The sequence below is a fragment of the Pteropus medius genome, unplaced genomic scaffold, assembly GCF_902729225.1.
Source record: "Pteropus medius unplaced genomic scaffold, Ma_sr-lr_union100, whole genome shotgun sequence".
NCBI lineage: Eukaryota > Metazoa > Chordata > Mammalia > Chiroptera > Pteropodidae > Pteropus > Pteropus medius.
This window is the reverse complement of record NW_024340696.1, coordinates 6,365,857-6,386,495: the sequence shown is the minus strand read 5'-3', so window position 1 is coordinate 6,386,495 and position 20,639 is coordinate 6,365,857. Positions and strand designations below refer to the sequence as shown.

The 20,639-nt window shown below is 31.4% G+C and overlaps 1 protein-coding gene and 1 pseudogene across 2 annotated transcripts in view; both read left to right on the top strand.

Moving 5' to 3' along the window:
* The window catches only part of KIF18A (kinesin family member 18A), a 77,200-nt gene that overhangs the window by 36,323 nt on the left and 20,238 nt on the right, over window positions 1-20,639 (top strand). For both annotated transcript variants that reach the window (XR_005653563.1, XM_039866102.1), the window contains exon 13: window positions 7,200-7,435. Coding sequence is in view for 1 of the 2 variants with exons in the window: in XM_039866102.1 (XP_039722036.1) it covers window positions 7,200-7,435 (236 nt within the window). In the remaining variant the exon portion in view is untranslated. The remainder of the gene's footprint in view (window positions 1-7,199; window positions 7,436-20,639) is intronic.
* LOC120610541 (uncharacterized) lies at window positions 4,681-4,792 on the top strand (annotated as a pseudogene).

Below are 20,639 nucleotides of genomic sequence, written 5' to 3'. Positions count from 1 at the left end.
TTCTCCTCTAACTAATTTTTTATAATGCTTTATAGGTTTGAAAGATTTTTCTTAAAAATTATTTTAATTTTTATATGCCATGTAATGCAAAGTTCTAAAGATACCTATATAGTGAAAAGAAGTCCATTTCTTCCTGTCCTCCAGCAATTCATTTCCCTTCTTAGAAGCAATTACTATTAATAGCAACTGAATATTTAAGTAGGCAGTTTTTAAGCATTTATAGTTCCAGAATGATATTTTGCTGTCATCAATATGAAGTTACTAAAAATGTATATTTTTCATAGCAACTGTCTAATTTTTATGTGATGGTATCATAGCTCTTTCATTCTCCCTCTTCCAGCTCCATAGTAGCATCATTTGATCTTTGAAATATAATAGTAAAAAAATATAACTTAGTCTTTATTTTTGTTACTTAGAATATGTTAGTCAACTCCTTAGGTATCACTTTCATGCCCGGGAAAAATGAGAAATTTATTTCTCTCAGGGCTTTCTGCTAGTCTAAAATTCTACTGGAGTTCTATTAGTGTTCTCAAATAACTAGTAATTAATTTTTCATAGCTTTGATTTATCATATTTAGGTAGTTATTTTTAAAAAGAAGAAAAAAGAAAGGAAAAATGTTAGGGAGCTATTTTCCCATAGATACAAGCTCAACCTAATCTCCCCATACTGTCTACATCTATACCTTAAACAGACATTGAATATTTATTAACTAGCACTCAAATCACTTGCCAAAGCTAAAGTTATGAAAGAAACATTAATTTCTTTAACCATGCATATTTGCTATATGAAACAAAGAGATTAACACATTTAAAATAAATTTTTGCCTCAAAATGGTCAAATAGATCTCTGACTTATTTAAAAATTCGGTGAACCAAAAGCATTATAAAGGCATCATAGTAGAAAAAGTATGAATTTGGAGATTCATCTTGAATTCTAGTTTATATTGGCAATATAACCTTGCATTAATTATTTAACCCCCCATGCCTTAGTTTTTTTTCTTTTATTTTTCTCCTTCACTTTTTTATTAAAAATTATTGGGGTGACTTTGATTGACAAAATCGAATAAGTTCCAATTTGTCATTCAACAGTATGTTTTACATATATGTATATATATATATACATATATAAATACACATATATATATGTATGTGTATATATATATATGTATGTATGTGTATATATATATATATATTGCATTGTGTGTTCACCACCGAGACTTAGATTTCCTTCCATCACCAAATATTTGACCCCTTTTAGCCCTGTCTACCTCCCCCATCCCACACCTTAGTTTTCTCATATATTAAAACAGATCATAATACTTACAAAGAATTTGGAAGGATTTAATGATAAAAATAATGGAGGTTGTAAACTGTCTTAGCAAGACTTTGTAGAGTGGAGGCAAAAAGATGATTTAATATATAAAGTGCTAAAAGGAAAAATTTTCAACCAAGAATACGCTACCCAGCAAAATTATCATTCAGAATTGAAAGAGAGAATTTTCCAGATAGGCAAGAGCTAAGGGAGACTTTAAATAGACTTTAAAGCAACAACTGTAATAAGAGACAAAGAATGGCATTACATAATGATAAGGGGGTTAATCCAACAAGGTGTATAACATTCGTAAATATTTATGCACCTAATGTAAGAGCACCTAAATATATAAAACAAATATGAGCAAACCTACAAGGCAAAATAGATAGCAATACAATCAAAATGGAAAACTTTTCCAGGATAGTTCATATGTTAGCCCACAAAACAAGTCTTAACAAATTTAAGAAGACTGAGATCAGATCAAGCATCTTCTGTGACTACAGTGGTATGAAACTAGAAATCAATTACAAGAAGAAAACTAGAAAATTCACAAGTATGTGGAGATTAAATAACATACCGCTAAACAACCAATGGGTCAAGAAAGAAATCAAAGTGAAATTTTAAAAAATGCTTTGAGACAAATGAGAATGTATTTACAGTATACTAAAATTTATGGGATGCAGCAAAAGCAGTTCTAAGTGGGAAGTTCGTAGAGATAAATGTCTACCTCCAGAAAGGGAAAATCTCAAATAAACAACCTAACTGTACACCTCAATGAACTAGGGGAAAAAAAAAAAAAAACAAAGCTCAATGTAAGTAGGAGGAAGGAAATAACAAAAATTAGAGTAGAAATAAATGAAATAGAGACTTAAAAAACCAATAGCAGAGATCAATGAAACCAAAAGCTGGTACTTTGAAAAAATAAACAAAATTGACAGACCTTTAGCTAGACTCACCAAGAAAAAAAGAGGAGGGCTTAAAATGAATAATATCAGAGATGAAAGAGGAGATAGTGTAATTCAGCCACAGAAATACAAAAACTCATAAGACACTTCCATGAACAATTATATACCAAGATATTGGACAACCTAGAAGAAATTCCTAGAAACATACATTCTACCAAGAATGAATCATTAAGAAATAAAAAATCTGAGCAGACTCATTACTAGTAAGAAGATTGAATCACTGATTAAAGCCTCCCTAAATAAAAGTCCAGGACCAGATGGCTTCTCTGGTGAACTCTGCCAAATAGTCAAAGAAGAATTAATACCATTTCTTCTCAAACTCTTCCAAAAAGTAGAAGGGTCTATTTTATGAAGCCAATATTACTCTGATACCCAAACCAGACAAGGGTGACACAAGAAAAGAAAATTACAGGCCAATATCCCTGGTGAGCATAGATACAAAAATTTTCAACAAAATATTAGAAAACCAAATTCAGTAATACAATGAAAAGATCATATGCCATGATCTATTGGGACTTATTCCAGGAATGCAAGGATGATGGTTCAGCATTCGAAATCATTTAGTGTAATATACCACGTTAACATAATGAAGGATAAAAATCATATGATCATCTCAGTAAATGCAGAAAAAACATTTGACAATTAATTCAACATTTATTTTATGATAAAAATTCTCAACAAAGTCAGTATACACTTCAACATAATAAAGGCCATATATAACAAGCCCGCAGCTAACAGAACCCTCAATGGTGAAAATCTGAAAGCTTTTCTTCTAGAATCAGGAACAAGTCAAAGATGCACACTCTCACCATTATTATAGTACTGGAAGTTCTAGCCATAGCAATCCAACAAGAAAAAGAAAAGGCTTCCAAATTGGAAAGAAAGAAGTAAAACCATCACTATTTGCAGATGACTTGATACCATGTATGGAAAACCCTAAATACTCTATCAAAAAAAAAAAACAAAACAAAACTATAAGAACTAATAAATGAATTCTGTAAAGTTGCAGGATACAAAATCAATATACAGAAGTCATTTACAATTGTATCAAAAAGAATATATACCTAGGAACAAATTTAATGAAGTGAAAGACCTGTACACTGAAAACTCCGAGACATTAATGAAAGAAATTGAAGAAGACACAAATAAATGGAAAAATATTCTGTGTTCATGGATTGGAAGAATTAATATTAAAATGTCCATACTACCCAAAGAAATCTACAGATTCAGTGTAATCCCTATCAAAATTCCAAAGGCATTTTTCACAGAAATAGAAAAGACAGTTCTAAAATTTGTATGGAAGCACAAAAAACCCTGAATAGCCAAAGCAACCTTAAGGTAAAAAAACTAAATTAGAGACATTACTGTCTCTGATTTAAAACTGTATAACAAAGCCATAATAAAACAGTATGATATTGGTATAAACACAAATACATAAATTAATGGAACAGAATTGAAAATAAATCCAAGCATATATGGTCAGTTAATTTACAACAATGGAGACAAGAATATACAACGAGGAATGGACAGTCTCTTCAATAAATAATATTGGGAAAAGTAGATAGGCATTCACAAAAGAATGAAACTGGACCACTACTTCATACCATACACAAAAATTAACTCAAAATGAATTAAATACTTCAACTTAGACCTGAAACAAAAGTTCTAGAAGTTTTGACATTGGACTTGGTTTTGATTTTTTGGGATTTGATAGCAAAAGCAAAGCTCATAAAAGCAAACATAAACAAGTGGGACTACACCAAACTAAAAAGCTTCCACACAGCTAAAGCAAGTAATCAACCAAATGAAAAGTGAACTTACTGTATAGGAGAAAATATTTGCAAATAATTATCTGATAAGGGTTTAATATCCAGAATGTTTAAGGAACTCATACAACTTAATAGCAAAAGAGCAATCGATCTGATTTAAAAATGGGCAGATGATCTAAACAGACATTTTTCCAAAGAAGATGTACAGATGGCCAAAAGATTCATGAAAAGTTGCTCAGCATCACTAATCATCAGGAATTCAAATCAAAACCACAGTGAAATATCACCTCACATGTTAGAATGGATGTTATCAAAAAAGATAAGAAATGAGGGTTGGTGAGGATGTGGAGAAAAGGGATCCCCTGTGCACTGCTGGTAGGAATGTAAATTGATGTAGCCAGTTTCAAACATATTGAAAACAGTATGATGGTTCCTCAAAAAATTAAAAATAAAACTACCATATAACCCAGCAATTCCACTTCTAGGTATTTATCTGAAGAAAGCAGAAACACTAATTGGAAAAGATCTATGCACTAACATATTTATTGCAGCATTGTTTACAATAGCCAGGGTGTGAAAACAACCTAAGTATCCATCAACAGATGAATGGATAAGGAAAAAGTATATATAAAAATGCAGTGGGCTACCTTGAACAAGCCCGATCCCATCTGATCTCAGAAGCTAAGCAGGGTCGGGCCTGGTTAGTACTTGGATGGGAGACCACCTAGGAAGACCAGGCGCTGTAGGAGTAAAAAATAAAAAAAATAAGGGATTGTAAGCTGACAAGGTCCTTGCAATCTGTGAGGTCAACCAAGGGTTGCCTTGCCTTTAAAAATAAAAAATAAAAAAAAAAATGCAGTGGAATATTATTCAGCCATAAAAGAAAAAGAATGAAATCTTGCCATTTGCCAAAATAAGCATGGACCTTGAGGGCATGATGGTAAGTGAAATAGTCAGGGAAAGTCAAGTACCATATGATCTTGCTTATATGTGGAATCTTAAAAAAAAATAAAAATAAAAAAATAAAAACAAGCTCATAGAGAAAAGTACAGATTGCTGGTTGCCAGAGGCTGAGGTTGCAGTATGGGTGGAATAAGTGAAGGAAGTCAAAAGGTAGAAACTTCCAGTTATAACATAAATAATTCATGAGGATGTAATATACAGCATGGCCACTATAGTTAATAATACTGTACTGTGTATTTGAAAATTACTAAAAGAGATCTTAAAAATTCTCATCACAAGGAAAAAAATTCTGTATGTATGGTGACGGATATTCACTAGACTTATGGTGATGATTTCACAATATATACACATATCGAGTCAAAAAATAATGCAGAAATACATTCATACAAACATATATACACACATACATAACATGTGGTGGTTCCCTATGACCACCTATCTAGATTTGATGATTTACTAAGATAACTCACAGGACCCATCGCATAACTGTGCTCATTGTTGATTTATTAAAGCAAAACACACAAAACAAAATCAGCAAAAGGAAAAGGAGAATGGAGCAAAGTCCAAAGGAAACCAGATTGAAGCCGACAAGTGTGCTCTTCCAGTGGATCAACCAACATAGCATGTGATTAAGTGCAAAACGTTGAGACAAGTGTGAAATGTTGTCTACTTTGGAATCTCATTAGAAAAATACTTAGTGCCCTAGGTTTTTATCAGAAGCCAGTCAAATAAGCATGTACTTCTGCCTAGTATGTACCAAAATTCCAAACTTTCCAGAAGGAAAGCAGTTGTTCAGCATAAAACACATTGTACAGTTTAAGCACAGTGAGTCCCTCTTACCAGTTTTGAAAATGAGAACCCTGTCAGAATCCAAGGTTCAAAATGCCAGCCAAGAGTCAATCTTACTACAAGCGTTTCTAAGGATAGCAGTCTCAAGCTTGCTATGTTAACTGCTGCACAACACCTAATTAGTACACATACTCAATAAATGTTTTTATTGACTTTCAAATTAATGACTTTTTCTTATAGTTGTTACCTACTTGGCTTAAATGGAGAACTCCCCACCCTCACCAAAAAGAAAAGCGTCACAGACTATTCGTACTGCTATCTAAATATTTAAGACCCTTAGAGAATAAAGCAATTATACCCTTGTGTGTTAAAATTAATGCCTGTTCTTTTTCCACTGACCTATTCATACTTCAAATGGTTCTGATCTCCTGGATGTTATAAGTCAACTAGAACAACAGGACTGAATCATTTCAAGATCATCCATGTTGTTCGACATCTTCTTTGATTCACACAATGCAATATATGTAGGACGTATTGTTAAATCATACGCTTGAAACCTATATAATTTTATTAATCAATGTCACCCCGATAAATTTAATATACATAAATGTTAGGAACCATTGACTGAGTATATAAATTTATAGCTAGATAGCTGTGGCATTTCTTTAGTGAACACTTACGCAGAGGTCTAATACATAAAAAGATACATTCAGTACTGTTCTAATTGGCAACAATAGGGAAGATTCTGAATCAGAGCCAAGACTCCAGTGGCCCATCGATTCCCTGTACCTGCCATCTTTGTTCATAACTTTTCTCTTTGGAATCCCTAGGAATAGCTTGAAAGTTACTGTTTTAGCCCATAAAGAGCTAACTGAAAGGAAAGTTGTTTTGTTCCTTTGTTGTTACTACTTTTTAAATGTTATATACCTAAAATGAGTCTCATCATTTGACAGTGTATTAATTTTTCATTTCAATGCCATGATATTTAGTAACAATAACAATATATTTCGTTTGTAAATCACATTATGCTTTGAAAATAGCTTTTATATGTATTTAACTCAACCAGTTCTCAAAACAATCTCCTATTATAATTAGTTGCTATCCAATTGATCCCCAGATAATGGAGGAGAAATCTCACTTGTGCTTTATCCAAGATCACATAGAAGCAAGTGAAGACTATTTGAGACTACAGCCTGGTGCTTGTAATTCCCATCCAAGATTCTTTCCACTATATACTTAATGTATTAAAAATATATTAAGGTATTCGATTGAAATATTCTAAAAGGAAAATATATAGAGAGAATCATTTTACTGATCTGCTAATACTTTGGATGTTATATAGAACTATATAATGTATTTAAAATTTAGTATTTCTCTCTTCTTGTCACCTTCTGTATATAGAGTATTGAATGCTTTATTACCAACTCTAAGAAAACAGTATTGTGCATTAAAAGAAGCTGGCCTGTTAAATGCTGCTTTTGAGTCTGACTTCAAAGAAATTGAGCATTTGGTAGAGAGGAAAAAAGTGGTTGTTTGGGCTGACCAGACTACTGAACGTACCAAGCACAACGGTCTGCCTGGGGTTTCCGATTTTATGGCTTTCCCACAGCTTGCGCCAGTTCAGTCTACGTCCTGTTGTAAGTACAGCTTTCATTGATTAAGTAAATAATGACATGTCTGAAGATTAGCCTCCTTTACATATCAATCTACATAACAGTTAATTTTTTAATAGGTTTGGCTATTTTGTGAGAATTAATGGGAATATTAGATTTGGAATTATTTCAATTAACCAGTATCTTTCAACAGTAAGAGCAGGTATGCTTGATATTATAAATAACTCTAGCAATAAAACCTTTAAGTTATATTCTTCATTTTCGATAGACTAATTTTCCTTCCATCCTTTAAAATGTGACCTCTATTAAAGACTGAGATTATAATTAAGAATATTAATTCTTATGTAGTAAGCTGTTGTTAAGATCAACTAACAGTGTGGAATATCCTGTTTTTCTGTTGGCAGATCATTTGATATCTCTCCTCATAAAAGTGTGCATGGAAAACTTAATTACAAAACTAACATATAATCTTGGTTAAAAAAATTTCAGGCAATACAGAAGTACATGTAGAAGTAGAATACCATTTTCAACTTCCCCAAGAACACCATTCTTGTGTTTTTTCTCAGAGATAAGTCTCTTGATATTTTGATCATCCTTGCAGAAATGAGGGTGGGGGGAGTTGAGGGAGGGAGGGAATGAATTTGATTATTAGATAATATAACTAGCTTTTTATTAGGTTTTATATGAATGCTAGCTCATTATATACTAACCTACAACTTTTTGTTTGTTTATTTGTTTAGTTTATTATGAACATACATGATGAATCTAACTTATTTTTTTTAACACTTGTGAGAATTCAGAGAATAGATACACCATAATCTACTTAACCTTTGTTCTTTTGGTGAACAGTGCATCAGAGAGCATGCCTGTGTCTTCACATTCATGCATGTGTACCTGAATCCTAGAAACTGATTTGCTGAGTCAGTGGACAAATAATTTTTTTTAAAAAAGAAGTAACCTGCAAATCTTCAAAAATTTTTCCTATACTAAATGTCAGTGAAATACTTATTTTCTCTTTACCTTAACCCAAAATAATAACAGCAACACTAGACTAATATATATTCTTTTTAAATTTGCAACTCTGAGATTGCTAGTGACTTTTCATCTTTTCTAATATATCCTTTGCTCATTTGAGTCGGTGGAATTTTTTTATTACTTTATCTGAGGATTTGGACTTTGTTTGTTTGTTTGTTTGGAGTGCTTTAGAGTTTCTCTTCTGGTTACAACTGCCTTCATGTTCTTTTCTCTCACCAGACTTTTATGTCTTTCTGGAAATCTGCATCTTCCCAAGGCCCTACTCTATTTTTCTTTGTTTCCAAATGTTGGTGCTAGGGAGGTCTCCACTTTGTTAGAGAGTTTTAACTTACAATACAACATCACAGTAAATATATGGAGTAGTCGATCTACTAATTATCGTTGATAGTCATCTCATAGCCTACTCCCCAGTCTTTTTATCTGAGTTCACAGACTGGGGAAAAGCAGTTCTCATGATAGCTGGGGTCCTGATTTTTCTCTTCTAGATTTTCCGTTGATCTGCTTTCCAACTTCCAAAAGTTACCTAGTTTCTTCTGTTGGCAACTATTGTTTTTTTTTCCAATCACTAATATTATGTCAATAGATTTTAAGAGAGGATGAGGGAAATACCTATAGATTTATGCATTTGATTTTACTTCTTTTAGTATTATCCCTTGTCAGAACTGTCACTAAAATATTTGCTTTCTTGTTTTTTCCTCTTGGATGTTTGTTTTCTGTTTCATTGTGCATTTTCTTTTCTATTTAATTATATCTGCTCTTATCTTTGCTATTATTTTTATTTCCTTCGATTTTCACTATGTTCGCATTGCTGTTTTTCCTTCTAACTAATAAGGATGAATTTATTAATTTTACCTGGATTTTTTTTTTTTTTTTTTTTTTTTTTTTTTACTTTAAGAGTTTATTTGAGCCAAACTGAAGACTTGCCCAGGAACAACATCTCAAATGTTCCAGATAATACAATTTTGTAGCTTCTGATTTTTCTAATTTATAATTTATGTCCATAGATTTACCTTTAAACATAGCTTTCTCTTCATCTCGCAAATTTTGATACAGAATATTTGTCATTTTTATTTAGTTCAAAATATTTTGATTTATGTTACAATTTCTTCTTTGACCCATGTAGCGTTTTTTAATATCAAAAAACTGTGGCAAATCCTAGCCTATTTTTAGGTCATTGATTTCTAGCTTAATTGAATTGTATTTAGAGAAAATATTTTGTATGATTTTAATCTTTTGAAGTTTGTGCAGACTTGTTTTATACCAAGCATGTAGTTAGCTTGTATAAATGTTTCAAGTATACTTTTAAAGAATTTATATTTTGTAATCATTAGTTGCAATATTCTATATAAGTCAGTTAGGTTAAATTAGTTGTGTTCTTCAAATCTTATTGACTTACGTTTAAATTTATGTTTTATCACAAACTGAGGAAATCTATTAAAAATTTCCTCTATTTCTGTGGATTTTTCTATTTTGTATTGGTTTTCTATTGTTTCCCTAAAAAATTAACACAACCATATTAATTTAAAATAATACTTATTTATCCGAGAGTTCTGCATGTCAGAAGTCCAGCAAGCTCAATTGGTGAATCTGCTTAGAGTTACACAAGGCCAAAATTAAGGTGTCAGCCAGCCAAGTCTCTTATTTGGAGGTTCTAGGGGAGCATGTGCAGCTAGGTTCATTCTGGTTGTTAGGAGAATTCAGTTCTGTGTAGCTGTAAAGCTAGGATCTGTGTTTTTGTGTTGGCTGTTGGCCGGGGTCATTCAGTGTTTCTAGAGGTTCCCCATATTCCCTGGCATGTGGCCCTCTTCATCACTTCTTCTCCTCTATCTAGATTAAATCATTCTCATGCTTGGAATCTCTCTGACCTACCCTTCTGCTTATCTCTACTGCCTATAGTTAAAGTTCCCTTCTTTAAGTGCTCATATGATTAAATTGAGCCCCCTGGATAATCTAGGATAATCTTCCTATCTTAAAATTCCATAACCTCAATCATATCTGCAAAATCCCTTTTGCCATGTAATGTAACATATTCATAGGTTCTGGGGCTAGGGCATGGACATCTTTTAGGGGAAGAGGGTATTCTGCCTACTCTCTATTCTACCACATTATCCTTTTAGTTCTTTCAATTTTTGCTTTCTTTTATTGAAATTATATTTTTACATATGTGTATTTTAGAATTTTTACATCTTTTTATTATGATTCCCTTCCAGTAACTTTTCTTAACTTTAAGTATACTTTGTTAAATGTTAACGTAGCTACCCCCCTTTTCTTTTGCCTAGCATTTTTACTTTTTTGTTCTGTTTATCAGTCTTTATATTTTACTTAAGGTACTTAATGAACATATTGATAGTTGAGTTTAAATCTACCATCTTCTGATTTGCTTTCTAATTGTTCTGCTTATTGTAAATTCCTTTTCTTTGGAACTTTCCTTTGAAATGATAGAGTAATATTTAATATTCCATTTTTCACCTCGGTGACCTTGGGTGTTATGCATTCTTTTTATATTTTTTTAGTAGTTACCTTTTGGATAATTACTTTTTTTTTTACCTTTGGATAAAAGCCTTATCAGAGTCTATTTATCACAGTAACTATTTGTTATTAAAAGAATTTTTAATAAAGTAACTATTTATTTATCAAAGTAACTATTTGTTATTAAGTTTGTGGCACTGAGAAGAGGGTGGTGCCACAAACTTAAAATTCTTTAATTCCTTTAACCCCTCTCCTGACATATATACCATTGTTAAAACGTACTTTATTTTTCTATATATATAAAACCCATAGTATATTATTTTTATTGTTTATATAGTCAATGTTTACATTTACTTTTTTGTTCTACATATGTTCAGCATTTCTGCATCTTCATTCAAGACCATTTTTTTCATCTAAAGAACTTTACATTTTCTTTACAGTGTGTATGCTGATGATGAATTTTCTTAATTTTTATGCATCTGAAGATGTGTTTATTTTACTTTTCTTTCTTGAAGACTATTTTGCTGGGTATAGAATTCCAGTTTAGTTCTCTTAGCACTTGAAAAAAATTCTTTTATTATCTTCTGGCTTTCATTGTTGCTGTTGAAGTCAGCTTTCATTCTAATTGTTGCTCTCTTGAATGTAATCTTACCTCTGGCTTCCTAAAATATTTTCCCTTTGTCTTTGGGTTTTAGTAGTTTTGCTGTATTGTGCCTATGTAATTTTACTTCTGCTTCTCTTATTTGGGTTCATAGAACTTTCTAAATTTGTATCTGGGTTATCTTTCATTAGTTTTCTAAAATTCTTAACCATTACATCTTCAAATATTATTTCTGCCCTGTTTGCTTCCTCCTCTACTTTTGGGACGCCGATTTTATTGCATAGTAACTTATTGTCGTATCTATGCCTTACACCTTCTCCTGCTTGTAATTGCTTTTTCTCACCCTGGAAATTTCACATTTTCTATAGTTTACTTTTTAGCTGCGTCAAATGGTTCTTAAATCAATCAAGTTGTTAGTTTCGGTTTTATTTTAGTGCTAGAATTTCTATATGATTTTTTCTTATAGTTTCCATTTCTTTCCAGAAATTCTTACTGAACACATGGGTGCAATTATTTTAAAGGCTGGGTTTAGAAGGCCCAAGTCTGGAACCCTCTGGGTCTGTTTCTATTATCTTTCTGCTAGTTTTTGTTCACATGGTTTCATTTCCTTACATACATGCTAATTACATGTATTTGCAGAATTATTTGTAAAAATACTTTAAAGCTTCTGATAATAATGTCTTCCTTCAGAGAGGATTTACATTTGCTTCTTTCAGGCTCCTGGTGGTTTTAACAATCCAAACTAATTTCAGTCCGATTTTAGAGATTGAGATAATTTGAAATTGAACTGTTGCTCTGTGAAGGGCCTGGCTACCCCTTGATTTGCCCTTTAGAGTTTAGCTGTCTGGCATCCCAACTCAAAGCAAGGAGGGTTTACAAACAACTCCTTTTAGTGGGCCCTAAATTCCAGTTCCAGCACCCCAGACCTACAAAGCTCTCAACAATGTTGCTAAGCATTTCTGCCCCCTCCTTCAGCATCAGCAAAGAACCTCACAGGGAAAATACCTGTAAATGCAGAGATTACCTTCTGACCTCCAACTACCTCTTGATACTTGCCTATAATCCTTCACAGTCTTGTTAGCTCTCCTGTGCCTTCAAGCACATGTTTTTTATATTTTGTCCAGATTTTTTAGTTGCTTTCAGTAGGGAAGTTGGTCTGAATTACTTAGGTCTCTATTATTAAGTTCCTTCTGTTATATTTTTACATTAAGATGATAAGAAATTTGGAGATAAGTAGAAAGATAGATGAATCAATAGATAGAATTTTTCTTGAAATAAAGAATTATCAACATTAGAACTGACCTAGGTGAGATCTTTGGAAAGAAAAAAGATTTTTTTTCAGATTCTCTCATACCTTTTGGGCGTTGATTTTTTTCCCATATAATATATTCAAGATGTTGGAGAGGAAATATGTTTTTAACACCAAGATTGAGAAATAATAACCATCTGCTGTATTATAGTCATTATTCCTTATTTAAAAATCCATATTTCACTTTCAGTGTAATTGCGCAGACTATACTTGTCAACAGTAAAACAAAACATTTACTTGGTTCTGAATTCCTTTTCATAGTATTTTCAAAAGGAAAAACTTGAAATGTTACATTATAAATACGTATTTTCTTTTGAAAACATATCAGAGGGTGGGTTTTGTTTTATGTTTCTTCTTAGTTTGTTGTTTCAATATTTTGTTCACATGATTTTGTAGACTATTTGCTGAATATGTCTTGTCTATTCCATGAATTATGTATGTTGTCTTCATTATGAATAAAGAGTCAAAGATGAATAACAGAGAAGGGCTATAAAGTGAGGCCACTTATATTTATTTTTTACACTCTTAGAATATTGAAGTTCATTTTAAAAACTATAAGTAGGAAATTTACATTTGCATTTCCTAAGACATAAAGCAATACCCAGATAGCATATATTGCTAAAATTATACTATAAATGATAGTCTTAACACATTTTAGAAGTAAAATTGAAGTAATTTAACTCAAGCAAAACAAGTCAAAGGTGTCTCATTCATCTTAAACTTATATATGTATTACTGGCCTTTTCTTATGCTCTTACAAACAGGTAATGTCAAGAGGTTTTATTGTTAAATTTCAAAAATATGAAATTCTGTGGGATTTGATTTTTTTTTCCTCGATGCTGTAGGGACCTTTAAAGAATATTTACTAGCTCAACTGAATTCTTTGTATTTAAAACACACACTGTGTTTTTAAAAGTCTAATGAGAGTAACCATAATTAATTTATTCTCTTAGGCATTTAGGTTGTTTAACAAATTTTTATTATAAATAATATTGCATTACGCAAATATGTGTATTTATCCTGGTGCTCATATCTGATTATTACCATGATAAAGTTTCAGAAGTGGAATTTCTGGCTCAAGAAATATGCACATTTTTTAAAATTTATAAAAAAGATTGCCTATATGATTATACCAACTTTAATTCCCATCAGTAATGTAGGAAAAAAATGAGCTCCTTTCCCCTCAGCCTCGCCAGCTTTTGGTGTTTAAATATTTTTTATTTTTAATTTTTAGAAAATCATTTTCAAATACTATAATGAGCCCCATGGACCTATCATCTAACTTTAAGAATTATCTTATGGCTAGTCTTGAGAGCCCCCATTTGCTTTCTTCCACCCCATCTACATGTACACTGGATTATTTTAAAGGAAATCTAGACAGCATATCATTTCTTCCATTTGCATCTTAGTGTCCCTAAATGAAAACACAATGCCCTCTTCATACCTAATATCATCAAATATCTAATCAGCATTCAGAGTCCCTCATTGTCTCATAAATTATTTCTTTTTACAGTTTTTTCATATCAGTATCCAAATAAGGCCCATACCTTGTCGTTGTTGATGTATCTATTAAATCTGGGATTCTCTCGCTCTCTTTTGTCTTTGCTAATTACTTATTAATTCTTTGCCAATTTAATAGTCATAAATATTATCTAATTTTCATTTTTCCTTTGTTTAGTAATATAGTTCAACTATTTATGGGTCTCTTTTCTGTGAATGCTCTAGCCGTCATTTGAACATTTTTCTGGCATACTCATCTTTTGTAAAAATTGTTACTTATTTACAAGAGCTTAAGATATGGATATTTATTCATTTACTCAGCAATTTTTATTTAACTTTTACTATGTGCCAAGCACTTGTGTGATGCTAAGGATACATCAAAGTACAAAGCAAACTTCTTCACCCTCATGGAGCTTATGATAGTGCAAGGAGAAATACAATAAATGTAAGTAAATTCAACAGAATCTTTGAAAGTAGTACATGCTATGGAAAAAGAAATAAAGGCAGTTCAGGAGTGAGACTAACAAGAGATTGCTACTTTAAATAGCATGGTCAGGGAAGGAAGGCCTCACTGATAAAATTTGAAGGAGTTCACAGAGTTGGCTTTGTGGATATCTGGAAGAAGAGTCATTTTAGAAAGAACAAGCAGAGCAAAATCTTTAACACTGATGTTTGCTTTGCATATTCAAGAAATGGCAAGAAGGACATGTAATTGCTGGTACAAAGGAAAAGAGAAGGAAAGTAGATAGTAATGAGATCATAGAGATAAAGAGAAGGAAGGCAGGTTACTTAGAACTTGGTAAGTCACTATAAGGACTTAGGCCCTTACTCTGAACAAAACAGGGACCATGGAATGATCTGAGCAAAGAAGTAACATATCTCAGTCGTGTTTTAAAAACATCCCTCTGGCTACTACATTGAGAATAGCTTGTAGTATGGTGAAGGTTGAAACAGGAGACTACTGCAAATAACCCAAGTAAAAGATGGTGGTGGCTCAGACCAGGCTGGTAGCAGTAGAAGTTGGTGAGAAGTGGTCAGACTCTAAAATATTTCGAAGATAGAGCCAACAGACTTTCCATACATATTGAATTTGGGATGTGAGAGAAAAAATGATCAAGGATGACTCTAAGATTTTTTAACTTAGCAACTGAAAAGATCAAGTCATATTGAAAAAGATGGGGAAGACTTCAGGTGGAACAGTTTTATAGGGTAAAGGTGGTAGAAGATGAGGAGTTCAATTTGAGGCAATTAAAATTTGCCTAAGATACATCCATGAAAGCAGTTGGATATAAGAATCTGGAGTTCAGGGGAGAAGTCTAAATTGAAATATAAATTTGAGAGTTGTTAGCATTTAGATTCTATTTAAAGCCATATAACTGGGTGAGATCATCAAGGGATATTAACTCTCCTCCAAGATGCATGTTGCAAATGTATTCTTCAAATTTATCATTTACTCTTTGAGATTTCCTTTTTAATTCTGAAATTTTTAAACTTATATAATAAAATAGCATTTTTTTTTTCCTCTCTGACTTTGGAATCATTCCTCAAAATGCCTTTCATTCATAAGTTTTTGAATTTTCACTGTCATTTTCTCCTAATTTATTTTAATGTAAGATAATACGCAAGAATCTAACTTAATTTTTTCCAAAGTGCCTGTCATTCTTGTCTATTATATTGATAATCCATCCTTATGGCACCTATGTTTTAATATATAATTCTGTTTATTGGATTTCTAACCTATTATTTTGCCTTTTTGTCTATCCTAGAGCTAGTATTGTTTTAATAACTGATAATTTATAATTTTATGTATAGCAGTGCTAGTCCCTTTGTTATTCTTTGTTTTTAAAATGTTCTTGGCTGACCCTAAGAATCTTACAGTAATTTTTTTCCCATTCTAAGGAAATAAAATCTTTTTTTTAATTTATAAATTAGTTTTGTCTTCATATTTTTCTATCAAATCTTCAAATCTATCAAATCTTCTCATTCCCAGTTTGTCTCTCCATATTCACATCTTCTTGTATATTCCTCAGCAAAGTTTTACATTTTCTTCATATATATCTTACATTTTTGTTATTAAAGATATCCCAAGATATAATATTTATATTTTGTTACATAGACTATTTTTATTTTTCTAATATTAATAACCTTTTATTCTTATTTAAGAAGAAACTAAATTTAAATTTTGTTAATTTTACTACTTTACTAATGTCTGTACTTGATTTGGGGATAGATAGTTGACTTGAAATCTTTGCCTCCAGACTACATGTCTGTTGATTTGGGATAAAACATGCACCTATTTTGGGTCTGGAAAACAGAAAATGCACTCACTGAGTGCCATGCAGGATGGGGGTGCTGCCAGCAAGGTTTATTTATGGAACTGATAAAATTTCTGACATTAAATGAAAAGTCAAGATTTCCTCATTATCCATCTGGAAACACATTTAGTAATATTTCTGTCCCTAACCTTTCCTTTTCCTAAATTTTGCATCCCGTGTCAGTGGTTTTATCTTAAAGTACAATAAAAGAAAAGATACTAGTAGAACTATAGTACAGATACTCTGATTTACTATAGAGTTCCAATGTAAGTTTGTTTCCTTTAAAATTACTTGAATATGAGGAAATTTCATTTTAAAAAAATAGGAAATCTCAATACTAATTCTCTATAATAAGTATGAAGCAGCAAAAATGTTTACGAATTAAATCTTCTGTATTTTTTCCCACTTGGCAAATAAATTTAATCATTACCAATAAACAACAGAAGTCATACTTGTAGCTTAAATACATTTCATTTGGCCCTTAGTCTTATACACAAGACCATGTTCGGTTATTCATTTGTAACTGCAAATGTTGCTGTAAATTAAAAAGGTTATTTGCATGTCTTTTTTTCCCCATCTTAAATAAGCATGAGTACTATGAAAGTTAGACAGAGAGAAAATATGTATCTGCTATTTCCCACAGAGACAAGTATCAGAAAGTTATGGTTGATTTATTACCCAGAGTGCTGAATTAATTTAAAGGACTATGACAATTCTTTATACATGCGAACATATATTCTCTCTTTGTAATGTTTGCAAATAACTGATATTGTCTGTGTAGGCATTAGTACTACAGTAACCACAATAGTGTCTTATGAATGCATGATAAAATGTTTATTTGGTTAATTCAGTAGTACCTTAAGGTTACATATTTTTAAAATAGTTAAAATTCATTCACCTGTATCATTTACAACTATTAATTCCACAAGTCACAAAGCTGTTAAAAAGAACCCAGATTTATGATTAGTACAGTAATTGTATCAATCATTTGTAGCCTAGAAGTGTTTATTGAAATGAATACATTAATATTTGATTTCACTTTAGAACTTTGCCAACTAATTTTAATTTAGCATAGTTTCCCAAAATATCTCCTCACTCACATATTAATATGAGTGTTAGCAAAAGAAAAATCCTTGCCATCATTTTGTACCAAACCTCAATTAGATCTCATCCCATTCATCAATGTCTCCCTGTCATGAACCCTACTTTGCAGCCTGTGACTCATGTTTGCTAAATACTGCATTCTGCTTGTTACACTAACATACAGCTCTGTAAATCTTTTAACGTTTGCAATCTTAAGCTTTTGATAAATTAGTTCCTCTGGGTAAAATCATTCAGGACACATGATATGGCACATCAAAAGATGACCCTAGAAGGCCTGCCCATTTTTTAAGAGCGGGATTTTTAACTCATTAGTGATAAATTATCTAGTTTCTTTATTTAAAAGAAACATCTGTGGAGTGTTTCAAAGAGCTAAAAAATAAATATAGACCCCCTCCTACCTGAAACCACATGAAATTGCCAGTTAGTACTTGTATTTTAAAGATTTATTTAAAACAGAGAGAGAATAGAATGTTTCTTAATTCATTTATTTTAAAACATTGAGAAAATTTGATTTAAGAAATTAATAATTTCTACACTAGTTCTATTTCTCATCTATCCCCTGTAAAATCTACCCTTCACACTAAAATGTTCTCCCTAATAAACTGCAGGCCCCTTATTTAGAAGAGCCTTCAAAGGCTGTCCCAGTTCAATGTCAAGATTCAGACTCACTTCCATAAGGCACTTAGTGTCCCTACCTTCTCTTAAACATGTTTTCTGTTTCCTTGCCTCTGTAGTTTTCAAGCATTTCCCTCAATTTCGAATACTGTTTTCTCTAGTTCCATCCCACATACTAGCCTAGTAAAAATCCTTATCCTTGTTGAGGATCCAATTCAGATACTACCCTCTTTATGAAATCATTCCTTTAATGAATCCTCTCTCCTTTGCCCACACATACTCTTTTGCATTTCCATTGTATTTTTTTGTTCTACTATTATAGCAAGTGTATCATAACTTACCTTCCCTCACTGCAACAAATTATAACCTTGACAGTCGAAAACATTATTTTCAAGTTTATTATACCTTTATTGTTTTAACCTTGCTATTATCTTAGCAATAAATATTCATTTATTTTAATTTTTAAAAAAGGTCAAGCCAAAAGAAATAAGATATTTTTCATTAACTTCTATTAACATTTTGTTTTAATAGCTTACTAGAAATTTTTTTTTAAGCATGCATGTGTACTTTGGTTTTTTAAACAAAAAAATTGAGATGTCATACATACAGTTGATAACCAGCTGTTTTTCACTGAATCACTTGCTATACACACATTTTTCTATCAAATAAGAATGTAAGTCATTTTTAATGGCTATATATTATATTTACCTAATGCCCTACTAATGAACATTTGGCTTTTTTTCACTTTATTGCTGTTACAAGCAACACTCCACTAAACATTTGTGCATGTTTTGTATATTTTGCAACTTGTCTAATTATCTCCTTAGGCCAAAACCCTAAAAAGTAGAATAGCTAGATCAAGGGGTATGTTACACTTTTAAAGCACTTGATATTTATTGACAAGTTATTCTCCAAAACTGTTGTAACTGTACTGTCCTCCACCATAAATAGGTAATGATAGTGAACATTTTTTCATGTGCTTTTTGTTCAGTTGTAGATCATTCTGAATTGGTTATCTGTTCATTTCCGTTGCCTTTTTTCTGTTATTTTTCATCTGTCTTATTTATTTTGTAAGAGTTCTAGATAGATGGTGATGATGATGATGATGATGATGATAGATAGATAGATAGATAGATAGATAGATAGATAGATAATCTGACCATACACACACATATGCATATATACACATATACACATACAAGAGCTCTAAACCCTTTTTTTTATTCTTTTTTTCTTTATTTCGTTATGACTTTTAATTTTATATAACCTCATTTAAATTCTAAAGGTATCCATTTTTGTGCACATTTATATTCTCTTTCTAGTAGTAGTAGTAGTTAGGAGATGCTACATCTGTTTGCCTTCTATTCGTATTTTGGGGGTTTATAAAGAAAATTTTATAATTTTAAGTCTTCATTGTAATTATGTATTTTGTTACTTTGCATGACTTGGTTTCTTTACCTGGTTTTCCCTGGTAAATCAGCAAGAACCAACAGCAAATATGATTGACATTATGACTTTGAGCATGTCACTTTCTGTGAGTAACAAATTATAAAATAAGAAAGTTTAAATGACTTTTAAGATCATTTAGTACTAAATTCTGGTTCTTTGTATGAGATGATCCCACTGTGACTTTCATGGTGGTCTGTAATTAATCAGGAATTAGAGCCACCATTTTAAGGTGGGAATTCAATTAAAAAATATATAGATCGCTAAACTATATGATTTCTCTGGCATAGGAATAAGTAGCTAAAGGTTTATATTATTTAGGCCTTGCATTTTTTGCTACTAAGAAATATCGATGTATAATTTTTAAGTTTTTCTTCCTCTGTAATAGGCATTTGGTTTAAAATTATTTGGATGTGACTTGTCATTAATAATTTAATGATTTAAGGGCATTTCTTTTAATAATTAAAAGAATAACAAAGTAAAAATATATCAACATTTCTTAAAACTACTGTTAGGAAAATAGACATAAAACAACTTTGTATTTTCTGTTGAAATACATGCTGATGACTTATAACAAACTTCTAATATTTACCTAATATTTCTAAACAGGCTTATACTGCTGTTTCTTGAATCATGTTTAGATGTTGGCAACTTCTTATTCTAAGAGATGAAGATTTAGTTTGTTTATACCATCACTTTATTTCTTCTTCCCTGATTTGCTAATGTACCAGGATGTTATATAATTTCATATTAGCAGTTATATTAGCAGGATCGGTATATTAGCAGAATTATGTAAGAAATGGTATATGTTATATGTCATATAATATTATATAC